The sequence below is a fragment of the Equus przewalskii genome, chromosome 24, assembly GCF_037783145.1.
Source record: "Equus przewalskii isolate Varuska chromosome 24, EquPr2, whole genome shotgun sequence".
NCBI lineage: Eukaryota > Metazoa > Chordata > Mammalia > Perissodactyla > Equidae > Equus > Equus przewalskii.
Window position 1 is genome coordinate 10,437,607 of NC_091854.1, and position 21,003 is coordinate 10,458,609.

The 21,003-nt window shown below is 38.6% G+C and overlaps 1 protein-coding gene across 1 annotated transcript; it reads left to right on the forward strand.

Moving 5' to 3' along the window:
• Positions 1-6,170: 6,170 nt before the first annotated feature.
• On the forward strand, positions 6,171-17,696 carry LOC103557163 (guanylate-binding protein 1). Its single transcript, XM_008529540.2, has 11 exons — positions 6,171-6,289; positions 7,937-8,145; positions 9,475-9,602; positions 10,744-10,853; positions 11,118-11,314; positions 11,922-12,164; positions 13,010-13,290; positions 13,926-14,138; positions 14,900-15,002; positions 15,235-15,428; positions 16,522-17,696. Exons 2-11 carry the CDS (start codon positions 7,956-7,958, stop codon positions 16,636-16,638), a joined length of 1,776 nt encoding a protein of 591 aa, XP_008527762.1. The 5' UTR covers positions 6,171-6,289; positions 7,937-7,955; the 3' UTR covers positions 16,639-17,696.
• The last annotated feature ends 3,307 nt before the right edge of the window (positions 17,697-21,003 follow it).

A 21,003-nucleotide genomic window follows, 5' to 3' on the forward strand; every position in this document is an offset into this window, starting at 1 on the left:
GAAAGACTAAAAATGGGTTTTAAATAAATAGAGCAAAAATCCAAATTCCAAAATGAAAGCAATTAACTAAATATAGTATCTATAAATCAGTTTTTATTTGCCTGTTATATCTAATATAATCCCAATTCTGGAGGAACTTCACAAAGAAATCCTGATTTTCACTGAGAAGAATTTGTTGGTAAGAGGAGCCGAAACAGTGCATTGGAAAAGACTTCACTATGTTATTAAAACAAAATATAACTGATAGTCAGTTAAAGTGTATATTGAGTTTACCAGGATAGACAGAGAACAGAACAGAATAGATGGTTGGGAAATAAATTTAAATTTGAAAAAGAACAACTGTCAGGCTATTTTTTTTAAAAACTAAAATTCAATCCATTTCATATAACTGACATCAAAATAAATTCTTCATGAGTAAAAGATTTAAATGTTTGCATTTTAAGATCTTGAGACTAGCTACCTCAGTAATCAGTGCTCCTCCTTCCCCCTCCCATCCACTCCTTTGCTTTGATTTGCGCGCAAGTCAATCTCATCCACCAGATTAAATCATGTTCAGGGCAATGACTGTGTGTAATTAATCCTCATACACCCCTCAGCTCCTAGCACAGAGCTGTGCACACAGTACATATGCTCTCTGTACACACACATACTCAGATTGTTTTTCAAACTTGCTAGTCTTGCCTCCGTTGAATATGACTCAGTGACCCCAGCTGAACAAATGAATCTCTGCTGCTGAGTGCCCTGGAACATGCTGCATGGAGTTCTTCCTGTGAAAAGCACTTAATATAAAAACATTCTACTCTGAAATTCAGAGTCTCTTCTTGGGACCTACGATTCTGGACAACATTTGAAACGACTAAATATATGTATATATATGGATACTTAATTTAATAATACTACCATGAAAATTAATTTGGTCTGTGACTATCTTTTAGAATAACATAAGTATTCTAGAGACTTCAAATCCAAGTAAAATGGAAGGTCAGAAAAATACAGCTTCCTTGTATTCAACACTTAAAGAAAAAGTCCATAGAAAATTTTTCATGCAGGCTGATATAAAAACAAAATGCAGGAAAACTGCCCACAATTCATTCTACTAATCAGGAAGTAGCTGTTTTCTGAACATCCAGTCTTATTTCTGGGAAACTAGGAGCTTGCCCCTGCTTTCACTTTCAACTGGCGTGTGTTCAGTAAAACCACTGAACACACGGCCCTGAGCTAACATCCATGCCCATCTTCCTCTACTTTATATGTGGGACCCCTGCCACAGCATGGATTGCCAAGCTGTGCCGTGTCCGCACCCAGGATCTGAACCAGTGAACCCCGGGCCACCAAAGCAGAATGTGCATACTTAACCGCTGTGCCACCGGGCCAGCCCCAGACATTTCATTTATAAAAGAACTAATCAGGCATCATAGTTAGTGAGGATAAAGGGAGGGACATACAGTACCAGAGTATTTCAGTCTACTTTTGCAAATACAGGACAGAGCCATAGATGAACCTAAATTTGACCTTCTTCTTTTAAACTGACACATCATTTGAGTAAATTCCAAATCAACTAACTGTCAAGGCCTTGCGGCCCAGTGAACTGCTGTGAAAAAGCCATTAAACATCTTTAAACTGTAGTTACTGGTCTGTAAAATGAAAATAATAATAACTAGATCAGAAGCAAAATTATGTTTAATTAATAACACCTATAAAGAATTTAGTACAATGCCTGCCATACAGTAGGCAAGTGCATTTTACTTATTATAACGCTAACCCAGGCTTCAATACCTCAAAAAAGCCTACAAACTATGAGAAGAAAATGTGGTAAAAATAATTATATAATTATATGGCTTTTTTCACTAGTCATGAAAAATTGTCTAGTAAAACAGCATGTCATTTTCTACCTCTCAGTTTAGCTAAGACTAAAAAGCATGATTCCATCTATTTGGGAGGATGTGAAAGGACAGATGCTTTTACAGACACTTGGAGAAGTGGGGGGGGACTGCAAATATTTCTAGAGGCAAATTTCACATGTCTCAAAAGTTTTTAAAAAGAGCATAACCTTGGGGCTGGCCCAATAGCCTAGTGGTTAAGTTTGGCACTCTCCACTTCAGCATCCCGAGTTAGGTTCCCAGGCATGGACCTACACCACTTGTCAGCAGCCATGTTGTGGCAGCTACTCACATATAACGTAGAGGAATATCGGCAATAGATGTGAGCCCAGGGCTAATCTTCCTCAAGCAAAAAAGTGGAAGATTGGCAACAGATGTTAGGTCAGGGCAAATGTTCCTCAGAAGAAAAATAAAAATAAAGAAGAGCATAATCTTTAACCAACATGTTCACTTCCACAACTTGGATTCATTCAATCAACATACACTTATTAAAGCCTTATGGGTCAGGCACTGTTTGAAGTACTGACAATTTGGAGTACGCCAGTTTTATACAGGGGGTCAAAAATAGCATCAATGAACTGACATTTCAGCAACACCTAAAGCTGTAAGGGAGTAGGTCACTTAGATATCTAGGGAACCAGCATAAGTCACAGAAGAAACACCAAGTGCAAAGGCCCTAGGCGAAGATCATGGCCAGCATGTCCGAGAAAGGCCAAGAGAGGGAAGTTACTGAGCGGGAAACTGCAATCTCATAACCCCTGTAATCTCTTGTGAGGATGTGGGTTTTACACATCCTAATAAAGCAAGATGCTACCCACCTGAGATAAGTTAGGCCTTCTTTGAACTGCCCACTGCAGCCACAGCTGGGATCAGAGGTGAGACTGAGAGGATTCCAGTCAGTGCTCCAGATGCATCTAAAATGGTTCACCCCTTGCACCTCTTGGATCACTGTGCCCTTCATTAAACTCAATCCATCACCATATCTTCAAGTTGGTGACCATCTGCAATTGTATAAACGACTTAATATACATGAGCTAGTGGTACATGCCATAGACTTTGCTCCTGCAACTTGTCACAGGCTATAATTGATGTCCATCAACTCCCTCCTCCACCACCCATTCTAGATTTTCCTTGTCAGAGCCAAAAGTGGGCATCCCACTCATGTTATTTTTAAAAAGTTGAGCTGTGTGCTTAAAACACTCCTTCTACAAGACAAGACTAACCCAAGGAGAAAACATAACTGGAAAGATACTTAAGGATTCAATAACTTCAGGTACTAGAAGCTCAGCTTATTCTCTGATGAGAAAGGGAGTGAGCTCCACATAGCACATTTGACTTATTTATTAATATTTTTTAAAGAGTGCATGAAGCCCTTTGTTTTTACTTTTTATAATAGCTACGTTGTCACATGATGTAGTCATACTAATGCCTACAAATGTTATTCAATGGCAAGTTACAATCATCCGGAACATGTTTCATTTTGCTGAACAATGTCACAGATAAATGATTTCCTTTGGGAAAAAGAAAAAGTTTTCATGGTTTTCTGAAATTACTGAAGCACACAATAATCACCAATTGATGAGTATTTCTCAAAATCATGAAAAACCTACAATAATGGGGTAGTTTTTGGACTCTAACTCTTCACTTTATACATGTTTTCCTTTTATTTTGACTAATTCATCATAATCTCTTTTAGATTCAGGTACTATACTTGTTTTTTTCAACTTTGGCATTTCTTCAAGTAGTCATGCATAAATGGATGAAATTCAGCAAGTAGTTCAATGATTCCCATGAAATTTCCATTATTTGAAGAATGTCACTTTTCATCATGACCTCCAGCAGAGCAATCCTCATTTTAAAATGTAATATTTGCAACAACTCATTCAAAATAATAGTGAATTTTCTTTAAGACATTGGCAATTGCTTTTATATTTGGTTTACATGGAATTCAAGTAAATTCAAGCCTTTTTATGCTCTGTGGATTCTTCAACATATTTTGAGGGGTTTTGATATATTCACCCAGTTTGAAAACCATATTTTATAAGTACTGTCTGTCCTGGTGAAAATAATTTACTAAGTGAACACCATACGCAAATTTTAGTTCTGGAATAGACTAGTGAAGATATCATAATCGTGTGAACAGTTTTTAAAATTTGAATATTGTTTATTACCTCAAGGTCAGGACCTAAGTAGTCCTAACAGAATGACTTAAATCCCTCACCTTAAAAGCTTAAAGAATGACACCACAGGATGCCAGAAGTCTTGACTCAAACTTCTGTCATTTCACAATAACGTAGATAGGCAGATAGATAAAAGATATTAACTACTCACTTCTTACACCTACATGTCCGTTTTACATTTGCAATGACTGTCCTAAAATGTCTGTTCAGACATTCAAGGTTCCCTTCCAAGGGGAAGGGGCAGAATTCCAGCTTTTCACAAAAGCAGCTACCAAAAAAAGTGTATAACCTAAGAACATTACGTCAATACCTTGTGGTTCTGTAAGATAATTGCTGTTTTAGAAAAAACCCACTGGATTATTTAGGAGTAAAGACGAAATATGTCTCTAACTAACTCTCAAACAGTTCAGACAGAGAAAAAAGGAAATGTGGTAAGATAATTTTGGGGAATTGGGGTAAATTTCCTCTTCTATTTTTTGCCAAGTTTGGGAGGAATTGGTATTAATTCTTCTTCAAATATTTCGTAGAATTCACCAGTGAAGCCATTTGGGCCTGAGCCTTTCTTGATGGTGGTTTTTTGATTAGTAATTAAATCTCTTTATTTGTTATAAGTCTATTCAGATGGGCTATTTCTTCTTGAGACAGTTTCGGTAGTTTGTGTCTTTCTAGGAATTTGTGCATTTTTTCTAACTAATTTGCTGGCATGTGTTGTCCACAGTATTGCCTTACAATCTTTTTTACTTCTGTAAAGTCACCAGTAAAGTCCTCTATTTCATTCCTAATTTGAGTCTTCTGTCTTTTTTTTTCTTGACCAGTTGAGCTAAAAGTTTGTCAATTTTGTTAGTCTTTTCAAAGAATCAGCTTTTGGTGTCCTTGATTTTTCTCTCATTTACAAAAATCTTTATTATTTTCTTCCTTCTGCTTGCTTTAGATTTAGTTTGCTCTTCTTTTACCAAAGTCTTAAAGTGAAAGAACATTGAGATCTATTATTTTCTTAGTGGTTGCTCCAGGGCTAACCGTATATATAACTTCTCCGTCTCAAAATTATGCTAAACTAATTCCAGTAAGACACAGAAATGTTACTTCTATAACTCCATAACTTTATTCTCTCTTCTCCCTTTTTGTGCATATATATGTGTTATCATTCTCGTAATACGATCCTGAAGCATATTATACTGTTGCTCTAACTAGTGATTTATACAATTTTATGTCTTTTAAAGAAGCTGAAGGGGAAAGAATAAATTTATAGGGATTATTATATTAACACTCACAATTTCTAGTTCTCCCTCTCTCAGCCTCGTTTTCAAGGTAAAATAGAGACAATGCCACTTATTTTGCATACTTGTAGTCCTGATTGAATTAGACCTGTAACATATCTAGCTCTTGGAAAATGATCAAGAAATAAAGCCGTTTCTGCTATTGCCATTCACTCAGCAAACATAGAAAGGCAGAACATATAGGCAAGAGGCTTAACAAGAGGGTTTGGGATCAAGAGTGATTCGCTTCAGATTACTTTTGGTCCTATGATTTTGGAGAAGACAGTAAATCTCTCTGTGCCTCAGTCTCTATAAAATCATGGGGAAATGTTTGTTATGAGATATAGGTTATCCAACCCATGTGAAGAAGTCAATACTGAGCCTGGAACATGTGTGCAATACCTGGAGCCCCCTCCTACCTGTGTACTAGGTATTAAGTACCAGGTGCTGGGTGTTTATGATATAGTGTGTAAGACATGTCCTTTTCCTCACTTACTGCACATATAAATAAGGAACCAGATCCACTCTGAGAGTGACCATTATTAAAGGAAATTAGATCTAAAAATTAATATGATGCTTCCTCATCCTAGGCTTCTCAAACTGACCCCTAGTCCTAAGATACATTCTACTATGTTTAAACATCTAATGGACACTTTTTAAAACAGCAAATGACCTCTAAGATCTCTTTCAAAAAATACGTATAAAGATTCTAGTTGAGAAATCATGTGAAACTCACGTACCCTCCTACTAGCACAAATTTCGGAAATTCTTTCTGTTGAATCACTGGTCTGTACTCAGTGCTTTCAGTTTCATATTCTCCTAAACCCATTACAGAAGTTTCCTTTCTTCTAAGTGTCTGGCCTCCAAAGGAAATCCGGAAAGCCCCACAACATTGGACAGTTGAAATATAAGTCCAGCGATCCAGTGAGACACGGAGAAGTAACTGCTCCACAGAAACTGAGGAGAAAAACAGGTAAGAACTCTATTTTCTCACCAAAGCAGCTTTCTCTGGAGCTCTAAAGGAGCTCTGCTCTGGGAAATGGAGCCCATGATAAGCTCGAGGCAGGGGTGGGGAGGGGTTTATAAGGGTCAGTTAGTTTTCTAAAAAATGACCAGCATCAAGATGGGCTGCAGCTGAGCCTGATGTGGAACACGAGGGCAGATGAAATCCCGGCACTATCAGATGGCAGCACGTCCCTAGATGTCACTATTGTGCTTGTGTTGAATTAGGCACCAGCAGACATGGGGCTAAACTGAGAGCTGGAAATGCATTAGGATTGTCTTTTTCTGTGTTGATACTGTCTGTGTTGACTGGGGACACAATTAAATTATCGTTGTCTTTGAAGGAACTTGCTCAATACTGATCCAACTGCAGCTAAGAAATTGAAAGGGCCACGTGTATGATTTTCATGAGAAGAAAAGAATACTACATGAGATGCAGTGTAAACAGCCATCTCACACTGTTAAAGACAATTGGGCCCCAGCATCTCACTAAAAATTTCCTCTTTATCACTAAAGGCAACATCTTTGTTTACCTTGACCTCTCTGGGCTCTCAAGCAGTTTTGATCCTGCCTTCTGAAAACTTCTCCCCTGAATTCCTTAGCATAGAATTAGCTTCATTCATCACTTGTCTGACAGCTCTCCTCTTTCATTTCAGCTCCTCCTCCCTGTCTCCCTCTCCCTCCCCCTCCCTCTCCCCCATCCCAGAAAACCTACAATTGTAGAGCTGGAAATTATAGATACTTTCTTTGAACAACTTCCTCTCTAGCTCTCCTGATCTCTTCATGCTTCTTTCCTAGTCTTTTGTTCCCTTACACACACACAAACAAACACACATGATTTTTAGCAACATTCAGTATTTGCAGGTGTGCAGTCATACCCCCCCCCCCCACTTAGTTGGAGCCTAATTGACTGTGAAACTAGCGGAGATTAAGCTTCAGGGCTGCTTGCATGAGCCCATTCCAAAACTCTGTAAGGGTCCCTAGTCATATGTTTCATATGGCCATATAGTTTTATAAAATTTGCAAGAGTAAGTTATACTGGTTCCACTTCCAGAATGGCAGTGTGAGGAGTTCTGTGGACCCTCATTCCAGTGAAAAGAGCATAAATAGCAGAAACACACACACACACATTTAAAATATCTGGAAATTTTCCAAAGGGCATACACCAAACATTGAAACATTTATTCATGTAAGTCTTTATTGATTTTAAGAATTAATGAATAAATAAATCAATATTGGATCTCTAACATATAGCCAAAATGTAAAATAAATTTCTTTAAATCCTATTCTATTCTGTTTAATATCTAGTGTAAATTTTTTAAAGAGAATCCAAAAGGAAAGTTTTCCATGCTAAATTAAATAAAAAATCTTGATTGTGAAAGTGGTTGAATGTTGATAAGTCACTGTCATACCAACATTTTTTTCAATGGACTACTCTGTTAATAATTTAGTAACTTTCTAAAATGATGCCTCCCCTCATCTATCTCACGAATGCACACAAAACTTTTGGCTACGTTGGGGAATTTTATGACTCCATTTTCTGAATGAAGAGTAAACTGGTGAAAGTTCTTGACGTACTTAGACCGGAAATTCTGTCATCCCATCTCTTCCCTTGCAGACATAGGAACACTCTGAACATGGCCCCAGAGGTCCACATGCCAGGCCCAGTGTGCCTCATCGAGAACACTAAAGGACAACTAGTGGCTAATCCGGAAGCTTTGAAGATCCTGTCTGCCATTACACAGCCTGTTGTGGTGGTGGCTATCGTGGGCCTCTACCGCACAGGCAAATCCTACCTGATGAACAAGCTGGCCGGGAAGAGAAAGGGTGAGTGGCACCAGCAGAGCTCTGCCGAGTCCCTTCTGTCCACATACAATGCCAACATCAAGTACAGTGATGTGAGGAGAGAAAGTTGGAGATGAGGAGGAATATTGAAAGCTAACTTTCAATCCAGTTATGCTCTTATCTTCACTATGACCTGAAAGAGTCAGCTTCTCTCTCTTCCTACTTTGCCTTAGTTTCCTCTTGTATAAGCATGAATTGTTCCTTTCCTAGAAGAAATAAGGCAGTAGTAAAAATAATTAATGTACATAATAATAAACTACAAGATATTTACTAAAATGTTCGTGCAGTAACAGCAAGTTTCCACTGATCTTTAAGATTTAAAAAAATGTTTAAATCTGTATTGGCTCTTCTTTTTTTTTACTGTTGTAAAATATACATAACACAAAATTTACCACTGTAACCATTTTTAAGTGTACAGTTCTATGGCATTAAGTAAATTCACATTGTTGTGCAACCATCACCACTTCCATCACCAGAAGTTTTCATCTTGCCCAACAGAAACTCTGGGCCTATTAAACAATAACTCCCCATTCTTCCATCTCCCCAGCCCCTGGCAACCACCATTCTACATTCTGTCTCAATGAATTTGACTACTCCAGGACTCTCATATAAGAGGAACCATACATTATTTGTCCTTTTGTGATTGGCTTGTTTCACTAACCTTAATGTCTTCAAGGTTCATCAATGTTGTAGTATGTGTCAAAATGCCTTTCATTTGTAAGTCTGAATAATTGTATGTGTATACCAATTTGTTTATTCACTCACCCATTGATAGACACTTGGGTTGCTGCCACCTTTTGGCTATTATGAATAATGTTGTTAAGAACATGGGTGTACAAATATCTGTTCAAGTCTCTGCTGTCACTTCTTTGGGGTATATACCCAAGAGGTGGAATTGCTGGATCATATGGTAATGCTATGTTTAATTTTTTTAGAAACTGCCATACCATTTTCCCATAGCAACTGTATCATTTTACATTTCCATCAGAAATGCACAAGGTTTCTAATTTCTCCACATCCTTGCCAACACTTGTTATTTTCTGTGTTTTTGATAGTTATGTTGTTAAGGTAATTTCCTTCTATTTCTAGTTTGTTGATGGTTTTTATCATGAAAAAGTATTGAATTTTTTCAAGTATCAGATAGGCTGATTTTGCTATTTCTCTGATTGTAAGTAAGATTTAATATTGGTTGAGGTTTCAGTTCTCTCTCCTAACTTATGTTAACTATTTATTATGTTAACTTTTATCTCAACTTCCAGATCCATCTGCTATTAAAACTCCACCCTGTCTTGTCTCCACTGCCCTTTGCAGGCTTCTCTCTGGGCTCCACAGTGCAGTCTCACACCAAAGGAATCTGGATGTGGTGTGTGCCTCATCCCAAGAAGCCAAACCATGTCTTAGTTCTGCTTGACACTGAGGGTCTGGGAGATGTAGAGAAGGTAAAGATTGAGGATTCAATTTTTTAATAAGCCCCTCATGTCTGAATATTTTCTACACTATTTAATGTTTCTGTAAATAAGAGCCTGTACTTAACCATGATATATATTTTCATTTCTGTTTACATGTCCTGAGGCTAAGTTTAGCAACCAGGGGTGAGGAAAATATTCATAAGGCAGAATCCTAGCAGAAGAGCATAGTGGTCAGAAGACATCATTCTAATTATTAAGAACAGCTATAAGCTAAGCCAGTTAATCCAGATGCAAAATGTAGTACAAATAAAATCAATATCACGAGTCTTAGCCTGCACAGAACTCTAGTTAAAGATTTAGGTTTTGAAGCTCCATACCTTTGTGTTTAAATTTGAACTCTGTCCCTAACTCAGTGGCCTTTGCAAATTATTTGACCTCTTTAACGTCAGCTTTCTGATCTCTGAAATGGATGTAATAGATCTATATTCACCCCATAGAATTGTTTTAAATATTTAATAAGATAAGTAATAGGAAGTATTGGGTGCATAATAATTGCTCAATAAAATAGCTACAAGGGGGCCAGCCTGGTTGCGTAGTGGTTAAGTTTGCGTGCTCTGCCTTGGCAGTCCCAGGTTTGCAGGTTCCGATCTCTGACACAGACCTATACATCGCCCTTCAAGCCATGCTGTGGCGACATCCCATATACAAAAGTAGAGGGAGACTGGCAGAGATGTTAGCTCAAAGACAGTCTTCCTCATCAAAAAAAAAAGCTATTATTAATTACAATTATTAATTAATTATTATTAATACAAGTATTATTACTCTTAGATAAGTCAAAATTTTGCTATGAAAAATAAGAGAAAATTTTAACATTAAATTATATTTAAGGTCTTAGACTGCCCACCAACCTTGACTATTTTTTTGCAATTATCTATCAATGATCATAAGAGGGCCTAGTAAAAATCAATGTAAACCAAAAATACCAATCGGAAAACTATTCAAAGTCCGAGTCCTTTACTAATGATCATTTTCATTTAGATTAGGGTTCCTCTTTTGGGTCATTATTTTTAAAAAACATTCTAATTAAATGAACATACTTTTACTACTACTGATCTGGAAAGTGCCATGAGAATGAAACATACTCCAGGCCCAAATGTGTTCTGACTTCCAGGGTGACAACCAGAATGACTCCTGGATCTTTGCCCTGGCAGTCCTCCTGAGCAGCACCTTCGTGTACAACAGCATGGGAACCATCAACCAGCAGGCCATGGACCAACTGCAGTATCCTTTTAGTGGTCCAGAACAGCACCAAATCAGAGGGAGAACTGCTTTTAAAAAGCCAGCTGCCTGACTGAATCCTGGTGAATCAAGCACAAAAAGAGAAAACAAAAAATAATTCAAGGGCATGGGAAAGATCCCATGTGCTAATGAAGAATTGAGACCTGGGTCAAGAACAGATGAAATGAAGGTTTTGGAAAGTGTGGAACTAACAGGGGATGGGGCACACTGTTCTTTTCTGCCAGTTTTCCTTAGTCCGTTACTCAGCTACGTGACAGAGCTGACAGATCGAATCAGGGCAAAATCCACATCTGATAATAATGTGGGTGAGGATTCAGGTGACTTTGTGAGCTTCTTTCCAGACTTTGTGTGGACGCTGAGAGATTTCTCCCTAGACTTGAAAGCAGATGGAGAACCCATCACAGCAGACGAGTACCTGGAGAATTCACTCAAGCTTAAGCAAGGTAAAGAGGACTTAGAATTGATAAATGGGAATGACAAAGCACAGAAACTATCACTTTTTCGTTTTCTATTTACAGTTTTCTCATATTTATAGTTTTCTATTTCTTCTCAGTTGGCTATTACGAAGAATTAATGCTTTCTTAATATCTGAATTAACAGATTTGATTTTAAGTTATCTTCTCCCTGTTCTAAGAAGTTTCTTTTCCTTTCACCTTTCCCTGTGCTATGATCAGATTGATTTTAACTCCCTGCTTAGGGCTTGTGATGCTAAAATTAGCCAAAGAATATGGAGTAGAATGGGCATTTACTTGAAAAAAAAATAGATTAAAACATGAAGAGTGGACAGGTCCAGGAGTTGGTAAACTATAGCCCATGGGCAAATGATGGACAATCCAGCCTGCCAGCTGTCTTTCTAAATAATGTTTTATTGGAATAATGCTATGCCCATGTGTTTATAGATTGTCTATTGTCTTCTTTCATGCTACAATAGCAGAACCGAGTACTTGGAAAAGAGAGCTGGCCTGCAAAGCCTAAAATGTTTACTATTTGGCCGTTTACAAAGTTTGCAAGCCCCTATATTAGGCAAAGTCCTTTTTTATCTTCCTCCAGGTACCAGTCAAAAAGATAAAAATTTTAATCTGCCCCGACTCTGTATCCGGAAGTTCTTCCCAAAGAAGAAATGCTTTATCTTTGATCGGCCCACTCACCGGAAGAAGCTAGGCCAGCTTGAGACACTGCATGATGATGAGCTGGACTCCGAATTTGTGCAACAAGCTGCAGCCTTCTGTTCCTACATCTTCAGCAATTCCAAAACAAAAACTCTTTCAGGAGGCATCAAGGTCAACGGATCCCGTGAGTCCTCTTCCCAGTCTTTACTCTCATGGCTAAGAATAAAGGAAGGTAGAATAACGTCTATCTAGTTTCAGCTCTGAAAAATGCAAATCTACTGCTATTATCGTGTTAAATTCTAGATGACGACAACGTGTCTAATAGACGTTATTAGTCAAATTTCTTGGGTGAGAAAAGATAGGAAAGGCAAAAGAAAAAAGCTCTATTGCTTAAAATTGCCCTAGTGAACTGGACCTGCAATACGGTAGCCAACAGGAAATTGTGGCTATCTAAATGGAAGTGTAAATTAATTAAAGAAAACTTAAAATTCTGATCACACAGCTATATTTCAAGGCTCATACCTACATGTGGTTAGTGGCTACCATACTAGACAGTACATATGCAACACTTCCATCATCACAGAAAGTTCTCTTGGACAATGCTCTGCTAGAATAAACAAAATGGGAGACTCCTTTTGAATTGCTCCACAAATATTGGTCAAATGCTTACCACGGACCAGGGCTAATCATATAGACATAAATGAAGGAGGTACAGTTCCCGTCCCAATGGTGCTTGGGGATAAAGTGGATATATTCAATAAACACAGGCCTCTGCTATCTAGAACAGAGGTTCTCAACCTTTGATGTGCATACATATCACCCGAGGATCTTGTCAAAAGGAAAGAGCTAATTCAATTGGATCTGGGGGAGAGGCTGAGAGTCTGCATTTCTATTAAGCTTCTGGGTGATGCTGAGGACACTGGTGCTGTCAGGCAAATGAGTGTTAATAGACATCATCAGAATTACACACAATAGAACATTTTCTCACCCCACCTACAACAAACATCATCATTTGTTTTCCATTTGTAGGTCTAGAGAACCTGGTGCTGACCTATCTCGATGCCATCAGCAGTGGGGATCTGCCCTGCATGGAGAACGCAGTCCTGGCCTTGGCCCAGATTGAGAATGCGGCTGCAGTGCAAAAGGCCATTGCCCACTACGATCAGCAGATGACCCAGAAGGTGAAGCTGCCCACGGAAACCCTCCAGGAGCTGCTGGACCTGCACAGGGCCAGTGAGAAAGAGGCCATTGAAATCTTCATCAAGAGTTCTTTCAAAGATGAAGACCATTTATTTCAAAAGGAATTGGCGGTAATTTTTTTCTCAAGTTTATATGGATAGGGTCTCCAAAGGCAAAGTATTATGAGAAAATGAAATGGACATTTATTTTTAGAGAAGCAATTCTTACTAGACATTAAAATGGTGACAACCGCTGTGTTAGTATCATAATAAAAAGAACCAATTTTATCATAACAAAGTTTTAAAACATTTTTTGTCTCATGAATAAACTAATCATCTTCCCTATAATTTAATGAAATGGATATAAGTAACAATCAGAGCTTCTAACCAAATTACATGCCCACTATTATCAGATTGATTTGATATTCTAGCCGAAAGCAAAGAAAATTGTAGTCTTAGTTATCTCAAGCAGGCTTAGGCTGAGCCACCTTTATTCCATAGGCAGTCATTGGTCCAATTAGCAAAGCAGAAGTTTATCTCCAAAGGTGTGGCATAAAGCTAGTAATCTCTGCTCTGAACTTCATCTCCAAGGAGAAAGGGACTTCAGTAGAAAGTCAGGATCAGGAAGAAGGGTATGGTCCTGCTGAGGTGCCTGTAAGTTTGCCTAGGGGTCATAGATGCGTTTTTTGGAGGAGCCTTTCCAGAAATTCTGAGGTCAAACTAACATCTTTTCCCTATTCTTTTCACTTCCTATTTTTACATTAAAGAACCAGCTAGAAAAAAAGCGGGATGACTTCTGTAAACAGAACATGAAAGCATCATCAGATCGTTGCTCAGCTTTACTTAGGGATCTTTTCAGTCCTCTAGAAGAGGACGTGAAGCAGGGGATTTATTCCAAACCAGGAGGGTATCGTCTCCTCATCCAGAAGACACAAGAGCTGAAGGAAAAGTACCTTCAGGAACCCAGGAAGGGAATACAGGTAATCAAGATTTATTGGTTGATTCTTGGAAGCTGTTGACATGCCTCCCTGAAACACCAGTGTGATCTGTGTGCAATTACAGGGCTAACAGCATTCATGCTTTCATTCAATAAACATATACAGGGAGCCTGTTATACCAGATATATCCTATGTGCCCATCCAAGAGAGTGCATTCTATTAAAAATTGAGTTATAAATTGGATTCTCAGATTAATCACCAGGTTGTTACTGTAATCCACTATTACAGCTGGATCTTCATGTTGTAAGGGACAGAAACTCAATGATGGTCACTTAAACAAAAATGGTAATTCATCAGTTTAGGCTTCAAACTGGCTTTAAGCAGCACTAGATCCAAGATTTCAAATAATGTAATCATCTGTCTCTCTGTTGCTCCCCTCAACCCCACACTTCTGTCCCTCCACCTCCTTTTCTCTGATCTGCTTTCTCCCTAATGGCTTCATTTGCCAACAAGCTCACCCCATAGGGAACCACAGCACCAACAGCTCCAAAATTAGGGCCCTCGGTCTAAAGAACAAAGAATCTTTATCTATATCTATATCAATCTCTTATAAAGGATTCTCCTTAGTAGGGTGCCATGATTGGCCATTCTGGAGCATGTTTCCACCCCTGTGACAGGAAATCTTGACCACCAGGCACACCAGGGCCAAAAGGAGCAATTTCTAGAGGAAAAGATGGTGGGCAAATAGGAATAAGTGCCCACAGTCATTTCCTGTTACTAACTCTCTCTTTTCTGGGTCCTAGGCTGAAGAGACTCTTCAGACATACTTGAGGTCCAAGGAGTCTATTATTGATGCAATTCTACAGACAGACCAGACTCTCACAGAAAAGGAAAAGGAGATTGAAGGTGAGGAGTGGGTCAAGAGACTAGATAACCTCAAAAGTTCTTAAAAGTTTTAATAATTTGGCTGGGATCTTTAAACTACAGCAAGATGAGCAAAGATGCCTCTCCCTTGCAGAAGTCATTTCTGAGTAGGGCATATACAGTCAGTAGCAGCAATGACAGGTGAGTGTACAAGGAAGAAAGAAGCAACATGGTCACCCACATAAATTCTTCTTCTTCCTTTTCCTCTTGACAGTGGAACGTGTGAAAGCTGAATCTGCACAGGCTGCGGCAAAAATGTTGGAGGAAATGCAAAAGAAGAATCAGCAGATGATGGAACAGAAAGAAAAGAGTTATCAGGAACACGTGAAACAATTGACTGAGAAGATGGAGAGAGATAGGGCCCAGCTGCTGGCAGAGCAGGAGAGGACTCTCGCTCTTAAACTTGAGGTATTTGATTATATCGCCTTTAGGTTTCTGGGTTTCCCTCCACCCTCCCTGATCACATCTTAGAGTGGCGGTGGGAACATGAAGCCCAGAAGAAGGACTTTGCTGGCCATTTGTACTTTTCAATTCTGTCTGCCTGCCTGGCCTGTCCCCTGCCTATGTCTGGTTATTAGAAGATTTTATTTGCAGCTTTGTCACATCCAGTCCTTTATCAGTGTATCCTTCAATCAATGGTAGCTATTGTCTGCTTGGCATTATAAAAATGTCTTAGCTGTATCTCTTGCTTACTACTACCTGAAGCAAGAACTGCTATGTCCCTATCACTTAAGAGAAGAAACAGAGGTTCAGAAAAGATCAAATAACTTTTATAGAGCTACGCAGCTTGGTAAGATGTCTGAACTGTCTTCACCACTTAGTGGGATCCACAGTGATTTTGCTTTTACGTGACACCTGGTATTACTTTAGCTCTAAGAGAACCTTTGTGATCAGAAGGAAGCCTTGACTCTCACATCTACGTGACAGTCTGTCACTCCTACCTGTTTTCTAGGCCCTGCTCCCAGTTTGTGTTGAGTTGGGAATTATGTGCAGAAATTCCATATGCCAGTCTGTGGCCCTGATTTCCTTCTCTATATTCTGCTACACCTGCCACCAAGCTGTGGAGACTTAGATCAAATTCCCTTATCTAAGACTCACATAACCATTAGATTTTGAGAATTCTTTATTTCTGTATTATGTATGTATGTGTGTATGTGTGTATAACAGGTTTTTAATGCATAGATAAGATTTGGAACCAAACATATGATTAAGCTTGCTCACAAAGTTTGTATAAAATTAATGGGAGAAAAGATCAAGACCAGTAATTAGGTTCATCAATATATCAGGAGGTCTAAGCCAAAAATTTCTCTTAGCTAAAAGAGATTTAGGAAAAGTAATCATAGAGCTAGGCTGCCCAAGAGAAAGTACAATGAAAACTAGGGATAGAATAAATTTCAAGAAGAAATTCAATACTAAAAAAATCTATGAATGTGGAAACTAGATAAAATTAGAGATTTACTTAATGCTACACTTTATTCTATCTCCATTTGTCTCTTTGTAGGAACAGGCCCGACTACTAAACGAAGGATTCCAAAATGAGAGCAGACAACTTCATAATGAGATACAGAATCTCCAGAAGAGGATGGCACAACCAAGAAGGAGATGTGTCATAAGCTAAAGACCTAAAGAATAGAGCTCTCCTGGTCACTCTTACCCAAGGCATAACTCAAACTTGTAGAATTTGGAAAAATGTCACTACACTTAATATTAGGTCTTGAATTTTTATAACACAAAAAACTTGCAAAGACATGTGGTGCTATAATTGAAGTCATGTCCACCTTCTAACAATATTGTTAATTGTGTTACAAGGATTTTACCTCTGTACCAACATAGGAGCTATCATGAGCTGATTCCTCTCAGGAGAAGCTTATTCTTCCAGATGACCACTGGTAGACAAATGGATAAAGAACAAAGCCTTAGGTAAAAGTCTTGGAACATAGTTGAGCATCAGTTTGGTCAAGTGTACAATGGAGTCCAATGTCAGGAAGAACCATCCTAGCTTCTGCTTAGTGAAGATGCTGTATAATTTTCCATTGTACCAAGACTGTACAGTCTGAGCAGTGATGTGATTCCTGAGCACTGGGAATGGACAATCTGCACTGATGGGTTCCAAGCTAAAGCCAATCATCTTATATAGCGATCTAGAATCTCTACAGAATTTCCATAGGAAGATGGAAGAAACCATTAGCATGAGTAGGAGTTGGGTCATAAACAAATGGGCTATATAAGGAAACTTTCTCTCTTTGCTAAATTCACCAGATTATAACTTTAATGGGATACTTTAGAACTTTAAATAATTGACACTGGACTAAACATTGTAACACGATAATTACGCGTTTTGTATTTGTAGTAATGTATAATTCACAAAGATTGACTTTGAATGATGACGGATAATGCGTTAGGAAACTGAACTACTTAATTATTAGATTGTTTATAATCCTAAAGCTTAGGCCATCTTTCCCAGTTCTCAACAGTCATACTTGAAAGCTTACTGATTTTCCCCAGAGAATATGGATCTTTTCGACTATTTTTTTGACGAATAAAATAATGCTCTTGGTACTACACAGCATATGTAGACTTCATCCTAGTTGCCAAAAGTCCTGGGTAAATCGTTGGTGTTTCTTAAAGCAATTAAGAATTGTTTACTTAATAATAAATTAAAATATGGAAATAAAATACGCTTCACTAGGCTTTTTTATTTCTGATGGGGTTTTTTTTCAGTTTGCACCGAAAAATAAGGTTTTAGCTTCATAGCAATAGTTGCCTGAGTTTCTATAAAAGACCAGATAGTAACTATTCATCGTCTTATGGGCCATATAGTCTGTCTCGGCTGCTCAACTCTGCTATGTTGACTGCAAAAGCAGTCATAGACAAAACATAAATGGATGGGCATAGATGTGCTGCAATATAACTTTATTTTCAAAAACAGATGGTACCCACAAGCCATAGTTTGCAGCTCCTTGCTTTATAGAAACATTGGTCAAAGTTCTGTGCATCTGCCTTAGGTTGCTTACATCTGTAAGGGACATATGGATTCGATTGTATATGTTAGGATTGAGAAAATATTATGCAGTGTTTCAAAATACCGCATCATGAGAGAAAAGCAGGGAAGCAGCTAATGCCATTAAATCCATATTAATAAATCTGCTTTTCCAGATTGCGTTGGGACATTTCACTCCATTGAACCCCCTTCCCTCTCATGACACGGAGAATGCTTCCTTCCACAGTTGAGTACATGTGGCTAAGCAGTATTTCTTCACTTGAACTGTAACTTCACAGGAGACCAGGTGAGACCCACAGTGTCTTAGATGGAGTGTTTAGATGTAGATATGATTTGTGTTTTCTTTTCCAAGCTGCACTGCAACAAAGGAGTAAATAAAATACATTTTTGTTACTTGAAGAAACTTCATGGTAGAAAAGAATAACTCTGTTTTCAAACCAAGTAGTGGTTTCTTCATTAACCATTTAATAATAGGAAAATCGAAACTAAGTAAAATTAAGTAACTTCTTTTCTAGCTTGGTAGCACGAGTCTATACCGGATTCCAAATCCTATTTCCAGGAACAAAATAAAGCTCTCTCTCTAGGCAGGCATGTTGCTTTCACCAGTGGTGTTCAATCCAGCTGTGCGTTAAAATCAATTTATTAAGCATAAAGTTTCCCTGGATCCCACCCTTTCCTGACTTTCTGATACAGTAGATCTGAGATGAGTCACCGAGTGCTACAATCACAGGAAAAGGGCAATTCGAAGTGACACACTTTCAGTCTGCCGAGGCTACCACGTGTCAGGGCCTACGTTTGCTGACCATTATGATGTTCCTGTGTCAAAATTCTTTTCAACCTAGAGAAGTATGTCTTCTCTTGTTTAACTGACAGGTTATTACTTTTCCTTCTATAGGTCTAGAGAAAGGAAATATAAGCTCCCTTGATTTAGAGGGAGGGAACACACTAAAAACTTGGATCCGGACAAAATAGCAGAACTCCCTCAGTGAAAGGGCCCTACACAAGTCCAAGGTCAAGAATAAACTAGACAAGTAAAAACGTATTCACTGAGAAATAAACACAAGCATAGAAATTTGAGAAATTTTAAAATATTTGGCATACTAATAAACTAAAAATCAACCTTATTACCACTGTACATGCATAATTTCAATGACTTAGATGAAATGGACCAATTTCTCAAAAAGCACAAACTACCAAAACTCACACAAGGTGAAATAGGTGACCTGAATTGTCCTATAACTTCTAAGGAAATTTAATTTTCAGTAAAATAAACTCTGAATTGACATCAGCAAGGTAGTGGATGAAGTCCCAGCCCTCATCCCTCAACACAAATACCAATAAAACAGTGTTATTTTGGCCAAAATACCTTTATGAGACCTCCAGAATCCAGTTTAGAATTTGCAACACCCAAAGTAAGCACCAAACTGAGAGAAACCTCTTTGAAATGGGTAATAAGAGAAGTTCCACTGTGCTCGTGTCAATCCCTCGCTTCAGCTGAAACAGCTCAGCACCTAGAGAAATCCACTCGGCCCACAATTTCTCCCCTGGGGACAAAGAATGAGTGAAGCACACATCCAACAGTCCTAACCTTTCAGGGTGCTGCCCAAAACACCTACTTCTGTCTCCTCTCACTCAGAGCACTGACACAACCAGCATAGTTAGGATGCCTAGGAGCAGCTGAAAACAAAGAAAAGGGGCAGGAGCTCTCAGCAGTCTGCACAGCTCTACTGGATTGAGAGAAAGTGCACAACTCTGAGACTTACCTTTCAGAAGAGAGAGAAGTAGAGCTTGCACCCAGCCTCCTACCATTTCAGTGCATACATACAGTATACATTCAGCATACTGCCCTAGGGAAAAGAAGCAGGGGGTCTCAACAGCTGGCATGACTCTGGGAGAGGGAGAAGACACACAATCCAGAACCTCCTTCAGAAGGGGGAGAGAGAAGTGGAGCTTGCACCCAAGGACTCAGCATTTCAGGACACTAACCTGGGGAAAAGGAGAAGGAGGAGGTTTATGGTAGCCTGCATGGCTCTGTGAGATCAGGAGAAGCACAATCTTGAGACTTCTCCCACAGGATAGAGGGGGAGGACTGAAGTGTGTATCCAATATACCAGCCTATCAGAGCACTACTCTAGGGAAGAGGGAAGCCAGCTTACAGCAGCCAACAAGACTCTATGAAATTGAAAGATGCATAACCCTGAAACTTCCCCCCTAGAAAGTGGGGGAAGACTACTAGAGAGTATACATCCACAGAAAATGTTTGAGACACTCCAAGAATCTCTAGCCAGGCTGGTTGGTGAATATCTTTCCCTGCCAAAACCAGTCTGTAAAGACTAGAAATGGTGAATTCTTCTTCAGATGCATAGATACCAACACAAGGCTATGAGGAATATGAAGAAGCAAGGAAATATAACACAATCAAAGGAACAAACTAAATCTCCTGTAACTGACCCTAAAGAAATGGCTTACTATGATTGCCTGAAAAGAATTCAAAATAAACATCTTAAAGAAGCTCAGTGAGCTACAAGAGAACACATAGGCAACTAAAAACTATCAGGAAAACAATATATCAACCAAAAGAGAGTATTGAAAAAGAAACCATAAAAAAGAACAAAACGGAAATTCTGGAGCTGAAGAATACAATAACTAAACTGAAGAATTCCATAGAGAGTCTCAATAGCAGACTCAATCATTCAGAAGAAGGAATCAATGACCTTGAAGACAGGTCATTTGAAATTAGCCATTTAGAGAAACAAAAAGAAAAAGAAAAGAAAAGCATATGGGACCTATGGGATATCACCAAGCAAAGAAATAGATTCATTATGAGAGTCCTAGAAGGAGGAGAGAGAAAGAGAAGAGCAGAAAGCTTATTTAAAGAAATAATGGCTGAAAATTCCCCAAATCTTGAAAAGAACATGGACATCCATATTCAAAAAACTCAAAGGACCCCAAGCAAGATCAATGATAGAAGATTACCCCAAG

Excerpts from the sequence above, each read along its gene's own strand:
- LOC103557163 (XM_008529540.2), top strand. The coding sequence starts at position 7,956 with ATGGCCCCAGAGGTCCACATGCCAGGCCCAGTGTGCCTCATCGAGAAC. Across the intron at positions 13,291-13,925 it reads TATTTCAAAAGGAATTGGCG|AACCAGCTAGAAAAAAAGCG; the intron begins GTAATTTTTTTC and ends TTTACATTAAAG. Across the intron at positions 15,003-15,234 it reads AAAGGAAAAGGAGATTGAAG|TGGAACGTGTGAAAGCTGAA; the intron begins GTGAGGAGTGGG and ends TCCTCTTGACAG.